The sequence below is a fragment of the Gopherus evgoodei genome, chromosome 7, assembly GCF_007399415.2.
Source record: "Gopherus evgoodei ecotype Sinaloan lineage chromosome 7, rGopEvg1_v1.p, whole genome shotgun sequence".
NCBI lineage: Eukaryota > Metazoa > Chordata > Testudines > Testudinidae > Gopherus > Gopherus evgoodei.
In genome coordinates, this window is record NC_044328.1 from 49,381,636 (window position 1) to 49,394,218 (window position 12,583).

The window sequence follows — 12,583 nt, forward strand, 5'->3', positions numbered from 1 at the left end:
GGCACAATGGAAAATGACCAAATTAACCTCCACAATAGTGCACTCAAGAATGGCAAAGCTGCTGGTCTAGGTAACATTGGTACTGAACAAATCAAACACTTTGGACCAGCAGTAAGGTTGTTACAATTAAAACAACAAGAAACCTTGGATGAAAAATCCTCTGAGAATAACTGACTAATGGAACTTGCTGAACAAGTATCTGTGTATTTTTTTCTGTATACTTTCTGTACAGACCAATTCCACAACCAGTAAAGTTCCTATATCAAAATGTGTTAAAGATTTTTAATGAAAGCCAACATCTTTGCACTAATGCCGTTCACCATCCCAAGTCACCTAATATATTGCATGCTCTTTATAAAGTTGGTGTATTGTACTTCTGGAGCTAACTTTGTTTCATGGAGTTCACTTCATGTGACATGTATTTGAGGAATAAATCTATTAATATCAATAGGCACTGCTGTTTGCCAGTGTCAGATATAAGTGAACTTAACAGGGTAGATGAACTAATATGTTTGTTTAAAGAAATACCAACTCCATTATTAATTACTGACAGCAAGTGACTTAGAAGAATTAAGCTGCTCTGCCTATAGCCCTTTAATATGGTTATAAAATAAAAGGTAGCCTTTTCTTTTAAGTAAAAAGTAGGGCTGTCAAGTGATTAAAAAAAATTAATCGTGATTAATCACACCATTTATTTAAATATTTTTGAATGTTTGATACATTTTCAAATATACTGATTTCAATTACAACACAGAATACAAAGTGTACAGTGCTCACTTAATATTTATTTTTGATTACAAGTATGTGCACTGTAAAAAAACAAACAAACAAACAAAAAAAAAAACAAAAAAAACACCAAAAAAGAAATAGTATTTACCAATTTGCCTAATACAAGGACTATAGTGCAATCTCTTTATCATGAAAGTTGAGCTTACAAATGTAGAATTATGTACAAAAAAAACGTACATTCTAGAGCCTGCAAGTCCTCTAAGTCCTACTTCTTGTTCAGTCAATTGCTCAGACAGACAAGTTTGTTTAAATTAGCAGGAGATAATGCTACCCACTTCTTGTTTACGATGTCACTTGAAAGTGAGAACAGGTGTTCTAAGGGCACTGTTGTAAATGACGTCACAAGATATTTATGTGCCAAATGCGCTAAAGATTCACACGTCCCTTCATGCTTCAGCCACCATTCCAGAAGACATAGGTCCATGCTGATGACAGGTTCTGCTTGATAACAATCCAAAGCGGTGCGGACCGATGCATGTTCATTTTCATTTTGTGAGTCAGATGCCACCAGCAGAAGGTGGATTTTATTTTTTGGTAGTTTGGGTTCTGCAGTTTTCACTTCAGAGTGTTGCTCTTTTAAGACTTCTGAAAGCATGCACCATATCTCGTCCCTCTCAGATTCTGGAAGGCATTTCAGATTCTTAAACTTTGGGTCAAATGCTGTAGCTATCTTTAGAAATCTCACATTGGTACCTTCTTTGCATTTTGTGTAATCTGTGGTGAAAGTGTTCTTAAAATGAACATGTGCTGGGTCATCATCTAAGACTGCTATAACAGGAAATATATGGCAGAATGCGGGTAAAACAGAGCAGGGGACATACAATTCTCCCCCAAAGCATTCAGCTGGAAATTTAATTAATACGTTATTTTTTTTTAATGAGCGCCATCAGCATGGAAACATGTCCTCTGGAATGGTGGCCGAAGCATGAAGGGGCATACGGATGTTTAGCATATCTGTCACATAAATACCTTGCAATGCCAGCTACAAAAGTGCCATGCAAATGCCTGTTCTCACTTTCTGGTGACATTGTAAATAAGAAGAGGGCAGCAATATCTCCCTTAAATGTAAACAAACTTGTTTGTCTTAGCGATTGGCTGAACAAGAAGTAGGACTGAGTGGACTTGTAGGCTCTGAAGTTTTACATGTTTTGTTTTTGAGTGCAGTTATGTAACAAAAAAAATCTACATTTTTAAGTTTCCCTTTCACGACAAAGAGATTGCAAGAAAGTGCTTGTATGAGGTGAATTGAAAGCCTATTTGTTTTGTATCAGAGGGGTAGCCGTGTTAGTCTGGATCTGTAAAAGCAGCAAAGAATCCTGTGGCACCTTATAGACTAACAGACGTTTTGGAGCATGAGCTTTCGTGGGTGAATACCCACTTCTTCAGATGCATGCATTCACCTTGCATCTGAAGAAGTGGGTATTCACCCACAAAAGCTCATGCTCCAAAACGTCTGTTAGTCTATGAGGTGCCACAGGATTCTTTGCTCCTATTTGTTTTGTTTATCATTTTTACAGTGCAAATATTTGTAAGCAAAAATATCCATTTTGATTTCAGTTACAACACAGAATACAATATACATGAAAATGTCGAGAAACATCCAAAGTATTTAATAGAATACCAATTGAAATTTATTATTTACCAGCGCAATTAAAACTGCGATTAATCACGATTAAATTTTTAAATTATGATTAATTTGTTTCGATTTGTAATCGAGTGAGTTAACTGTGATTAATCAACAGTTCTTCTAAAAAGCTTTTTTAAAATTTTTGTGTCAGGCAAGGGGATCCAAATTCAGTGTGTAATTGCAAGTGGTATTTGCTCAATCACTGGCAAGGCAAGAAAAAGCACTTGCCGCACAAACTTCTCCAAGTTAGACAACTCCTCTATATTTAAGGCTTTCTTGTAGCAAAATGAGTGGTTCCCAGCACAAACATAGCAAGAGTATTTCACTTAACATGTCTTCACTGTAAAATTGACTTAAATATCACTCAGAGCCACGTTCCAGGAGCCACCTGGAGATGTTATTTCAGATTCTTAAATAAGATTATAAACTATACTGGGATAAAGAACATTTCTAAGGGAGAATGACACTTCATATTGAACTAGTTAAATTATGAAGTTTCTTTTGGCACTAAGTGGTAGCGATTTGAATTAGTTACGCTATTTGTTGGATAGAAAGAGTAGGCCCTACTATGGCCAGAAATAGAACGGTAGAAAAACAGACCAGAAATATTCTGTGTTTTATTTGGACTGCAGGTCTACACTATTGTTTATAACTTAAACTTAACTTAACTTTTTCCTTTTCTTCTTTAGATATTCGCATACCATTAATGTGGAAAGGCTCTGATCACTTCAACAGTAAAGAAAGTATGTTAGATTTTATTGAACTGTTATAAACAGGTAATGTTAATCAAAGTTTAAACTGGACATGGAATTGAGACCCTCCTTTTCACCTATTTTTTGAGAGAATTTTGCAGAACTAAATACTATCTGCACTATGGCACAGGAGCCCTTACCCTGAAGGTAGTGGTGGTAGCTGTTTAAAATAGGTTAGAATTATGCAGTTTCTATTCATTTAAATTACTACTACTGAGAAAGTGGTGCTGTGGAGAAGCTTGGGCGTATCTGAGCTGAATGAAACTCTAATACTGTAGGTTAGGTGGATGTTGGAGATGCTTTTGAGAGAGAGAGATTGAAACTTCAGAGGAAGAAATAGAGAAGTGGCACCACTAAGTTGACTAATAGCTGAAAAAATTCTGAATACATTTCTTGTATCTTTTTGCCTTAATTTGAAAGAGTATTTGGTGGGAGATGCCTTTGCCAGAGAAGAATTTAAATAAAAGTTCTGTCTGTTGGCATTGAGTGGATTATTTCATAGTCTTCACAAATGCACGTACTTTGCTATGTAATGGAGATTAACCCTAAATCTGTTCCACCTGTCACCACGCATTGATTTCACTTTGATTTTTTTCAATAGGGTCAGAGGGGTTTAGTATGGCAAAATACTCTAATCCATGAGTGTGTTTATAATACAGTATGCACTCTGCTATTCAGCGGTTTTGTTTTGTTTTTTTAAATCAATCCTATTGAGCACAAATACTTTTTATTAAAGTTTCTGAATTTATTAGCAAATATTATAAATGCCTGTAGAAAGGAATGCTTGAGTAGAGGTTGAAATTATTTTTTCTTTCTAGAAATGTTGCTCTACAGATGCAGCAGCTTTGATGGTTCAACTACAAAATGCACAACACTCTAGGATGTATAATTTATGATTACAAGAATTCTTTGATAGCGCATCATAGATTCAAGTAAAATTTGATTTGAAACTCATTTCAGTGTCTTCATTTACAGGAAACCTTTAACATTGTGTTACATAACATCTTGGCTAAAACGTTTCTTTGGTTCTTCCACAGGATCACAGCGCTATGCAATTTTTTGCTTATTCAAAATGGGAGCTGAGGTTTTTGACACAGACATGGTTATTGTGGATAAAGCAATAACTGATATCTGTTTTGAAAATGTAACCATATTGTGAGTATCAGTTTTTGTTGAACAAAGTAAATATGTTAACTTTTGTGATTCTTATGAAAAAAGACATGAGGTGATATGTACATAGGTCTTGATCCAACAGCTACTGAAATAAATGGAAGATCTTCTGGTGACTTGGATGGGTGTTGAATCCTTCTCTTTACCCAAGGAATTTGGGTGCCTCTATGGGGATGCTATGTTTAGCTGAATCACTAAATGCCTTTTCCATTGTGTCATATTCAGAAATGTCTTATTGTGATTTAAATGAGAGGAGCTGGTGTGTGTGTGTGAAATTAAATTAATGCATTGAAACTGAAAGTATACAGAGCTTCATGTAAACAAGAAACATTAATGCTTATAATGTTGGATGCAATCACCACATAAGGCTGCTGTCATATCTTTTTTTAAGGATCCCATAGTTCACCTCCTTATTGACACTATGTATTGAAAAACAAACTCACTCCCTGCTTGATTGTCCACTGCACCTTCATGAGCCTGTGCCACAGCCACCATCCTTCTCATTGTGAAAACTGGACAGGAAGTTGTTTATTCCCATTAAAGGTGGAGAAGAAATTGGGCTTCCTTTTGTGTGTTTTTAATGTATAAAGAAAGGTTGTGAGGCACTTAAGTTTTTTTTCCTGGTTGTTTTTAATTAGAAATTTGAGTCTCATCTACCCTGGAAGCTCTCTGGTAACGCAGGAACTAGTTAAAACAAAAGTTGATAGACTGAAAACTGAGAAGTTGAGAAGGAAAGGGATTTTTAAACAGACTTTAAGAATGTTTGTTTGTTTTTTTTGTTAATACCTGTTCAAATGAATATTTAAGGCAAAGATTTAAGTCTGCCCCTTAAAGAGTAGGAGAACTAACAATAGACCCGTAGTAAGTCTTGCAGCAAACCACAGAAGACTACTTTGATATTCCTGATGTTTCTGAGGTTAAAGAATTTTTATAAAATCTATATCTTTATAAAGCATAAAAAAGTAGAAAGGGCAACAAACTATTTAAAAAATATTTTGTAGATCCTCTTAAGTCAACCCCTTAATTGCCCAGGTTTCTGTCTAACAACTTGAGAGAACATTTCAATCCACTCAGCTGTTGTTGATGCATATAGCAAAGGCACATTAGAGAATGCAGGGCCCTTGCAGAAACTAATCCAAAGGCATAGTTTAAACCAAACAATTTCAGTGTGTTAAGAATGTTTATTTAGTTTTATTATACACACTTTTACTATTCATGCAGTTCATTTTCTACAAATCTAGACTTTTGGGAACCATCACTTAGAAATGCTGTATTTTGAAATTTCAAATTGAAATTTGAAAATGAATAGAAATGTCACTTTTTAGCATTCAGAATAGTTATCCATTTAATGCCTTGTGAATCTAATCTAAAGCTTCAGCATTGGGAGTTTAAAACTAAATTGTATGAAAAGCCCAAGCATTTGGTAATCCCTCACAAAAAACTTAATTGCTCAAGTGCCATTGCTATTAATGCAATGACTAAAAATCGGGGAAATCGCTAGGTAAAGCAATATTAATAGCCACAGCAACTTACATGCCTTTGCAGCCAAATATGATAATATCCAAACTCATTTATGCACTGCATCAAGATCTTTATTAATTTCACACAGAACTTTCTGTGATGCATATATTTAATTCCTTACAGTCATACTCTCAAACAAACTTGAACTTCAGCTTCAAGTAGATTGAGATATATTCATTACTGAGGTATATGTACTGGTACAGTATATCATGTTGGTTGTTCATTTGGATGCCTTAACTGCATTTCCGTAATACATTTGGCTTTCTCACATTTTAGTCTACACTTTGAATTTCTTGTGTTTGTTTATGGGATAATTATAACATCCCTATAATGATTTCTATTCTTAAATTGCTGGCACGTACTCTTGTCCTTAATTCCATTTTAACACACAATTTGTTCTGGCAATTTAATAGAATTCTTTACCTTAATGAACAGTATACATTATTGTACCTTCATTTTGTACTCTGTTAATTCACAAGTTATCCAAAAAAATTGTTTTCAGTGATGAAGCGGGGCCAGACTTCCAAGTAAAGTTTGAAGTGTATAGTTGCTGTACAGACCAATCTTCACCTATAACAAACACTCCTAAGAAGCTAGCCAAGAAGCTTAAGACATCCATTGGTAAAGCTACTGGAAAGAAAATCAACTCTTTGCTAGAAGAAGACAACCTTGAATCCTTTTCATTCATTGACCCAATCATACCGTAAGCTATTTTTTCTTAATTGTGTTTCTTGTAGGCTAAAATATCTTGTAGAACTTTTAGGAAATTGCTAAGATACTAATATTTCAGGATATGCCCATGTGAAACACAAATTTTCATTTCAAGTGAAAATCAGAATGCCAGAGTGAATTCATATCATGTACATCAGCTTGGGTCTTGACCTTAAATACATGAACAAGTATTACCTCATCACCACCCTCCTGCAAAAATCTACTATTGTTTACAAGCTATATAATCAATTTCTTTTTTAAACAGACATGAGAAAACATACATGATAGTAATCAGCAGGTGGAACACCACACTGCATGCTGTGCAGTGTGGAATAGTTGGCAAATACTTTGACAGATGTTTTCAAATTGGAGTGCTTAAAGTTAGGCCCTATAATATATATAAATAGAAGTGGCCTAATTTTCAAAGGTACACAGTACTTTCTGTTCTCTTTGACTTTAGTGGGATTTGTGGGTGACAAGCACTCTTGATATACATTAATACTGCTGTTTAAAATCTTAATTCTTTTTAATATTAAATGGAAAAAACTATTAATGTAATGGTTAGACTTTTTAAGATGGGAAAAATCTAGTAATCCCTCTAGTCCTCCTTTTGTGCAGTACTCAGTACAGTCCCTACTGAATGAATATCTGAGTGCCTTATCTAACATATTGTGAATAAGGCTGTCTAGTAATCACTGTTAACTCATGTGACCAACTAAAAAAAATTAATCTTGATCAATCACAGTTTTAATCATACTGTTAAACAATAGAATACCGAATGAAATGTATTAAATATTTTTCGATGTTTTTTCTACATTTTCAAATGTATTTATTTTGATTACAATGCAGAATACAAAGTGTATTTATATTATTTTTGATTACCAATATTTGCACTGTAAAAATGATAAACAGAAGAAATAATATTTTTCAATTCACCTCGTACAAGTACTGTAGTGCAATCTCTATCGTGAAAGTGCAACTTACAAACATAGATTTTTTTGTTACATAACTGTATTCAAAAACAAAACAATGTAAAACTTTAGAGCCTATAAGTCCACTCAGTCCTGCTTCTTGTTCAGCCAATTGCTAAGACAAATAAGTTTTGTTTACATTTGTGAGAGATAATGCTGTCTGCTTCTTATTTACAATGTCATGAGAACAGGCATTCACATGGCACTTTTGTAGCTGGCATTGCAAGGTATTTGTGACAGATATGCTAAACATTCATATGCAATTCATTCTTCAGTCACCATTGTAGAGGACATGGTGATGACACTCGTTAAAAAAAATGCGTTAATTAAATTTATGACTGATCTCTTTGGGGGGAGAATTGTATGTCTCCAGCTCTGTTTTACCTGCATTCTGCCATATATTTCATGTTATAGCAGTCTCAGCTGATGACCCAACACATCTTCATTTTAAGAACACTTTCATTGCAGATTTGACAAAATGCGAAAAAGTACCAATGTGCAATTTCTAAAGAGAACTAGAGCATTTGACCCAAAGTTTAAGAATCTGAAGTGCCTTCCAAAATTTGAGAGGGACGCTTGCTTTCAGAAGTCTTTAAAGTGCAACACTCTCATGCGGAAACTACAGAACCCGAACCACCAAAAAGGAAAATCCACCTTCTGCTGGTGGCATCTGATTCAGATGATGAACATGTGGTGTTCTGCACTGCTTTGGATCATTATCTAACAGAGCCTGTCGTCAGCATGGATGCATGTTCTCTGGAGTGGTGGTTGAAGCATGAAGGAACATATGAATCTTTAGCATATCTGGAATGTTAATATCTTGTGACAGCAGCTATAATAGTGCTCATTCTCACTTTCAGATGTCATTGTAAACAAGAAGTAGGCAGCATTATCTCCTGCAAATGTAAAAAAAACTTGTTTGTCTGAGCAATTAGCTGCAGCTCTGTTTTTTTCTTCTACACAACTCCTCAGCTTTCTATCATCTTGATAGCTGTACTCTAAATATTTCATGTCTTCAGTATTTTATACCGAGGCAGCTAGCTCTGTACACAGTTTACTATCATATATGTTTATGCTACAGTGACTTAGAAAAAGGGTATATTACTTCCCTATTCTCCCAACATTCTGTTCTACTCCGTTGTATGTTGGAAGAAACAAAGTTAAACGTGCTAGATTTTTCTATTAGAAAGATTGCTGTTTTTTTTATCCTGTTAAACAGCTGTTTTGCTGTTAAATTTAGCATAGTGATTGCCCTCCACTCTACATTCATGCACCAGTTTCCACAGTCTCTCATTTGTTTTTGTTTCCATAGTATAAGCTTTTCTGTCCACTTGCTGTAAAACACAAGTGTGTGCAATATCTAAGGCATTAAATTTCTTACTAGCCGTTTGGCCCGAGCTTACTTAATTGAATTTGGCACAGAACAGTATTTTCTTTGAGCAGTGGTCCCTATTGTATTCCAATGAGGGTTATGCACATGAGCCTGGAGCCAGAACTTTTGAAAGTAGTGTTGTTCGGCATGTGCCCTTCTATTGCCTCGTGGCTTTGCCCGAGGTAATAAAGGGCGGACCGGACCATCAGTGTCTCCAGTTCAGTCTCAGTGCTGCATAGTCCAAGTCAAAGCTTTTGTTACTCTTGTCCTATCAACAAATTTTAGAAAAATTTGATTTTAGCCTCATTCATAGTTATGGTTTTATTGTGTTTTTTTTAATTATTATTTTTATTTTTTTTAAGTAATTTCTAGTTTCATAGTAGCTGATAGGATTAAAGACTTGGAATGCAGCTTCAGCAGTTTTCCTGCCAAACAATCCCTCCTCTCCACCCATCCATTCCTGGGTACTGGATTAGGCCAAAGATGCCAGGATTCAGAACATGCTTTCTGCCCTCGCTCGTTTTCCATCAGTGTTGAGCACCAATGCTGTTTGGGGGAATCCCACATTGTGGCCAGGTGTAGTATCTGCCTCTCCTTCCTTGCCCATATGTGGGAAAGCCAAATTCTTTGACTCAAAAAGCACCTCATGGAGGCTGCCATGGGGCTGAAATTTTATCCTAGCCAGCGAACCACCCTGGGGGTTTTTAGGTTGCATCAGCCTGAGCAACCTGAAAGCCCTCCCTGTACTGCAGAACCTCCATTCAGCTCTGCTGGTATCAGTGCTATGGACCCTGTGCTGAGGCCTAGTCATGAGTCCCAGCTTCCCATGAACTGTCGGTTCTGAGACAGATGCCCTTACTAGTTCTGTTCCCATCAACATACCAGATACCACTGATGCCTGGGAGACTCGGAAGTGTTCCTGGCCCCCATGAGCTATTGCCTTGGAGGGACTGAGGTCTCCCCATGCTCTGATGCGCTCACCTTCTGAGAGGGCCCCTTCCTCCCCCAGTACTTTTGCCACATGCTACTCTGACACACCCCATTCCAATGGTTCTGTCGGCAATGCCATTTGTGGAGGTCTCCAATTCTGAGGATACAAAAATTTGACACAGCCTGCTGCTCCCACTCTTGAAGCACAACTACTGAAGGGTTCTGACGGTACCATGGCAGTTCCCCACTTTGTCTTACCCATGGAGCTGGTACCCTGCTCCTTGTGCACAGGCTCAACAGCAGCAAGATCAACCAGGTTGGCCATATTGGAGCTCATGGCCTCAGTATTCGCCTTCAGAGCGGTCCTGTTTGCCTCAAGAGGACTCCCCCATTTGGTCCCCACAACCTTTGTCTGGCAGACATTTAGAAATGGAGTTAGATGACACACTGATTTGCCCGGTTCAGACAGTACTGGTTAATATGGAGAGACACTCTTTGTTGTTTCCAGATGCTGCCATGTCATCGACAACTTCCCCCCCACCAGAGGACTGCCAATAGTTTCAAGAGCTGCTACAGAGGATAGCCAATGCTTTTGAGATCTCACTAGGAGAGCTGTAGAACAGTCAAGATCGGTTACTAGACATTCTATATGCATCAGTACCAGAAAGGGTGGCTTTACCAATCAATGATGCCATTCTTCAACCGGCGCACACTGGATGGCATACCCTGGCCACGTGCACACTACCAAGGTGGCCGAGAAAAGATACTACATCCCCACTAAGATGTCAGAATTTCTATTTTCACATCCTCCACCAAACTCCTTGGTGATACAGGCTGTGTGGGAGCAAACCAAACAACTCCACCCATGCTCCCTCCCAGCAGACAGGGAAGTTAAGACCTTATGGGTCAAAAGGTCATCTTCTCGGTTGGACTACAGCTATGGCTGCAAAGGGTCTACTCTTCTATACACCAATCCATGGACACTATACTCAGCATCCCACTGGAAGTCATCTCCTTACCACTGGGATGCCCTTCTTTGCCACGCTGACACAACACAATAGCAGACGAAAGCCCTCAGATCCACGGATGCTACACCTGAAAGCTTGGTTTTTGGATGGACACCTACATTGATGTGAGACTGCTCATTAGCAGTGCAAGAAGTCCTCTCCACTAGCCAAAAGGACTCCACAAGATGCTCCCATCAGGCCAAATGGGTATTTCACTTCCTGGGCACTAGGGCAAGGCTGTGGGCATCCCAAAGCTCTTAGACTATTTCCTCTATCTGAAAACCTCAGGTCTCACTCTCAGCACCATCAGAATTCATGAAGCTGCCATTAACACCTTCCACCCTCCAATGGATGGGCATTTGATTTTTACCCACCCCTTGACCAGAGCTGCCTTGGAGGGGGAGCGGCAAGTGGGGCAATTTGCCCTGGGCCCCATGAGCCCTGGCCCAGAAGCGATCTGGTCTTGACGGCATTTTGGTGGTGGGGAGCCTTCAGTCCTGCTGAAGACACGGTGTGACTGAAGGGCTCCCTGCCATCAAAATGCCGCCGAAGACACTGACTGCCACCGGGTGAGTACAAGCGCTGCAGCTCCTCAGTTTTGCCCCGGGCCCCCTGAATCCTCTGGGCGGCCCTGCCCTGGACTGCCTGATACTGGAAGAACCTTTTATATAAATACATGCCCTTTCAACCTATCCAATGGGACCTCAGCCTAGTCATTACCTCATTAATGAGCCCTCACTTGAACCATTGGCATTCTGCCCTTTTTTTCTCTTCTCCATGAAAGTCCCTCAGCAAAAGGGGTTGGTGAACTGGGAGCCTTGATAGCAGACCCCCCTTTCACGACATTCCAAAAAGACAAGGTCTAACTCTGATTGCATCCCAAGTTCCTACCAAAGGTGGTTTTCCGATTCCACCTCAACCATCACATACATCTACTTGTTGTCTTCTCCAAACCACATGCCTCTAATGAGGAATGACGGCTTGATGTGTGTAGAAGCCTGCTCTTTTGCCTCCAAAGGACAAAGCCATTCCAGAAGTCTCCAAGGCTATTTGTCACCATAGCAAAAGAGAATTAAAGGACAGGTCATTTCCACCCAGAGAATCTCTAAATGGGTCTCCGGGTGTATTATGCACGGCTATCAAAAGTTGGGATGCTTCCCACCAGGTGGGATACAGGCCCATTCAATGAGAGCACAAGTATCAACTGCAGCTGCACTCCACGGCATGCCCCTTACAGATGTATGTAAGGTAGCCACGTGGCATTTGGTACACACCTTTTCCTCCCACTATGCTCTAGTATGTGATTCCACGACAGATGCCACATTCAGTACAGTGAGCCTCCATTCTACAGTTCCATCATCTTCCTTGTATCCTCCTCCTCCTATCTAGACACTGCTTGTCAGTCCCCTCAGTGGAATACCGTTGGGACCATCACTCGAAAAAGAAGAGGAGTTTACTTGCCTGTATCTGGAGGTTTATTTGAGGTGTGTGGTCCCTATCTGTATTCCAGTCCCACCCTCCTTCCCCTCTACTGTGAATCTGATAAATCTATGGTGGAGAAGGAACTGGAGATGGCAGTCCTTCTTGCCCTTTGTCTTGGGCAAAACCAAAAGGCAATACAGGGGCATGTGTGCGGACCGCTGAACAATACTACTTTCAAAAGCTCTGGGTGCATGGCACTTGCACATAACCCTCAGTGGAATGCAGATAGAGACCACACATCTTGAAGAACC

At 38.8% G+C, this 12,583-nt stretch overlaps 1 protein-coding gene across 1 annotated transcript in view; it reads left to right on the forward strand.

The window, feature by feature from the left end:
- RTKN2 (rhotekin 2) overlaps positions 1 to 12,583 on the forward strand; it is a 66,803-nt gene that overhangs the window by 23,468 nt on the left and 30,752 nt on the right. The window contains 3 exon segments of the mRNA XM_030568933.1: positions 3,106 to 3,159; positions 4,206 to 4,323; positions 6,362 to 6,562. Of these exon segments, the coding sequence (XP_030424793.1) occupies positions 3,106 to 3,159; positions 4,206 to 4,323; positions 6,362 to 6,562 (373 nt within the window).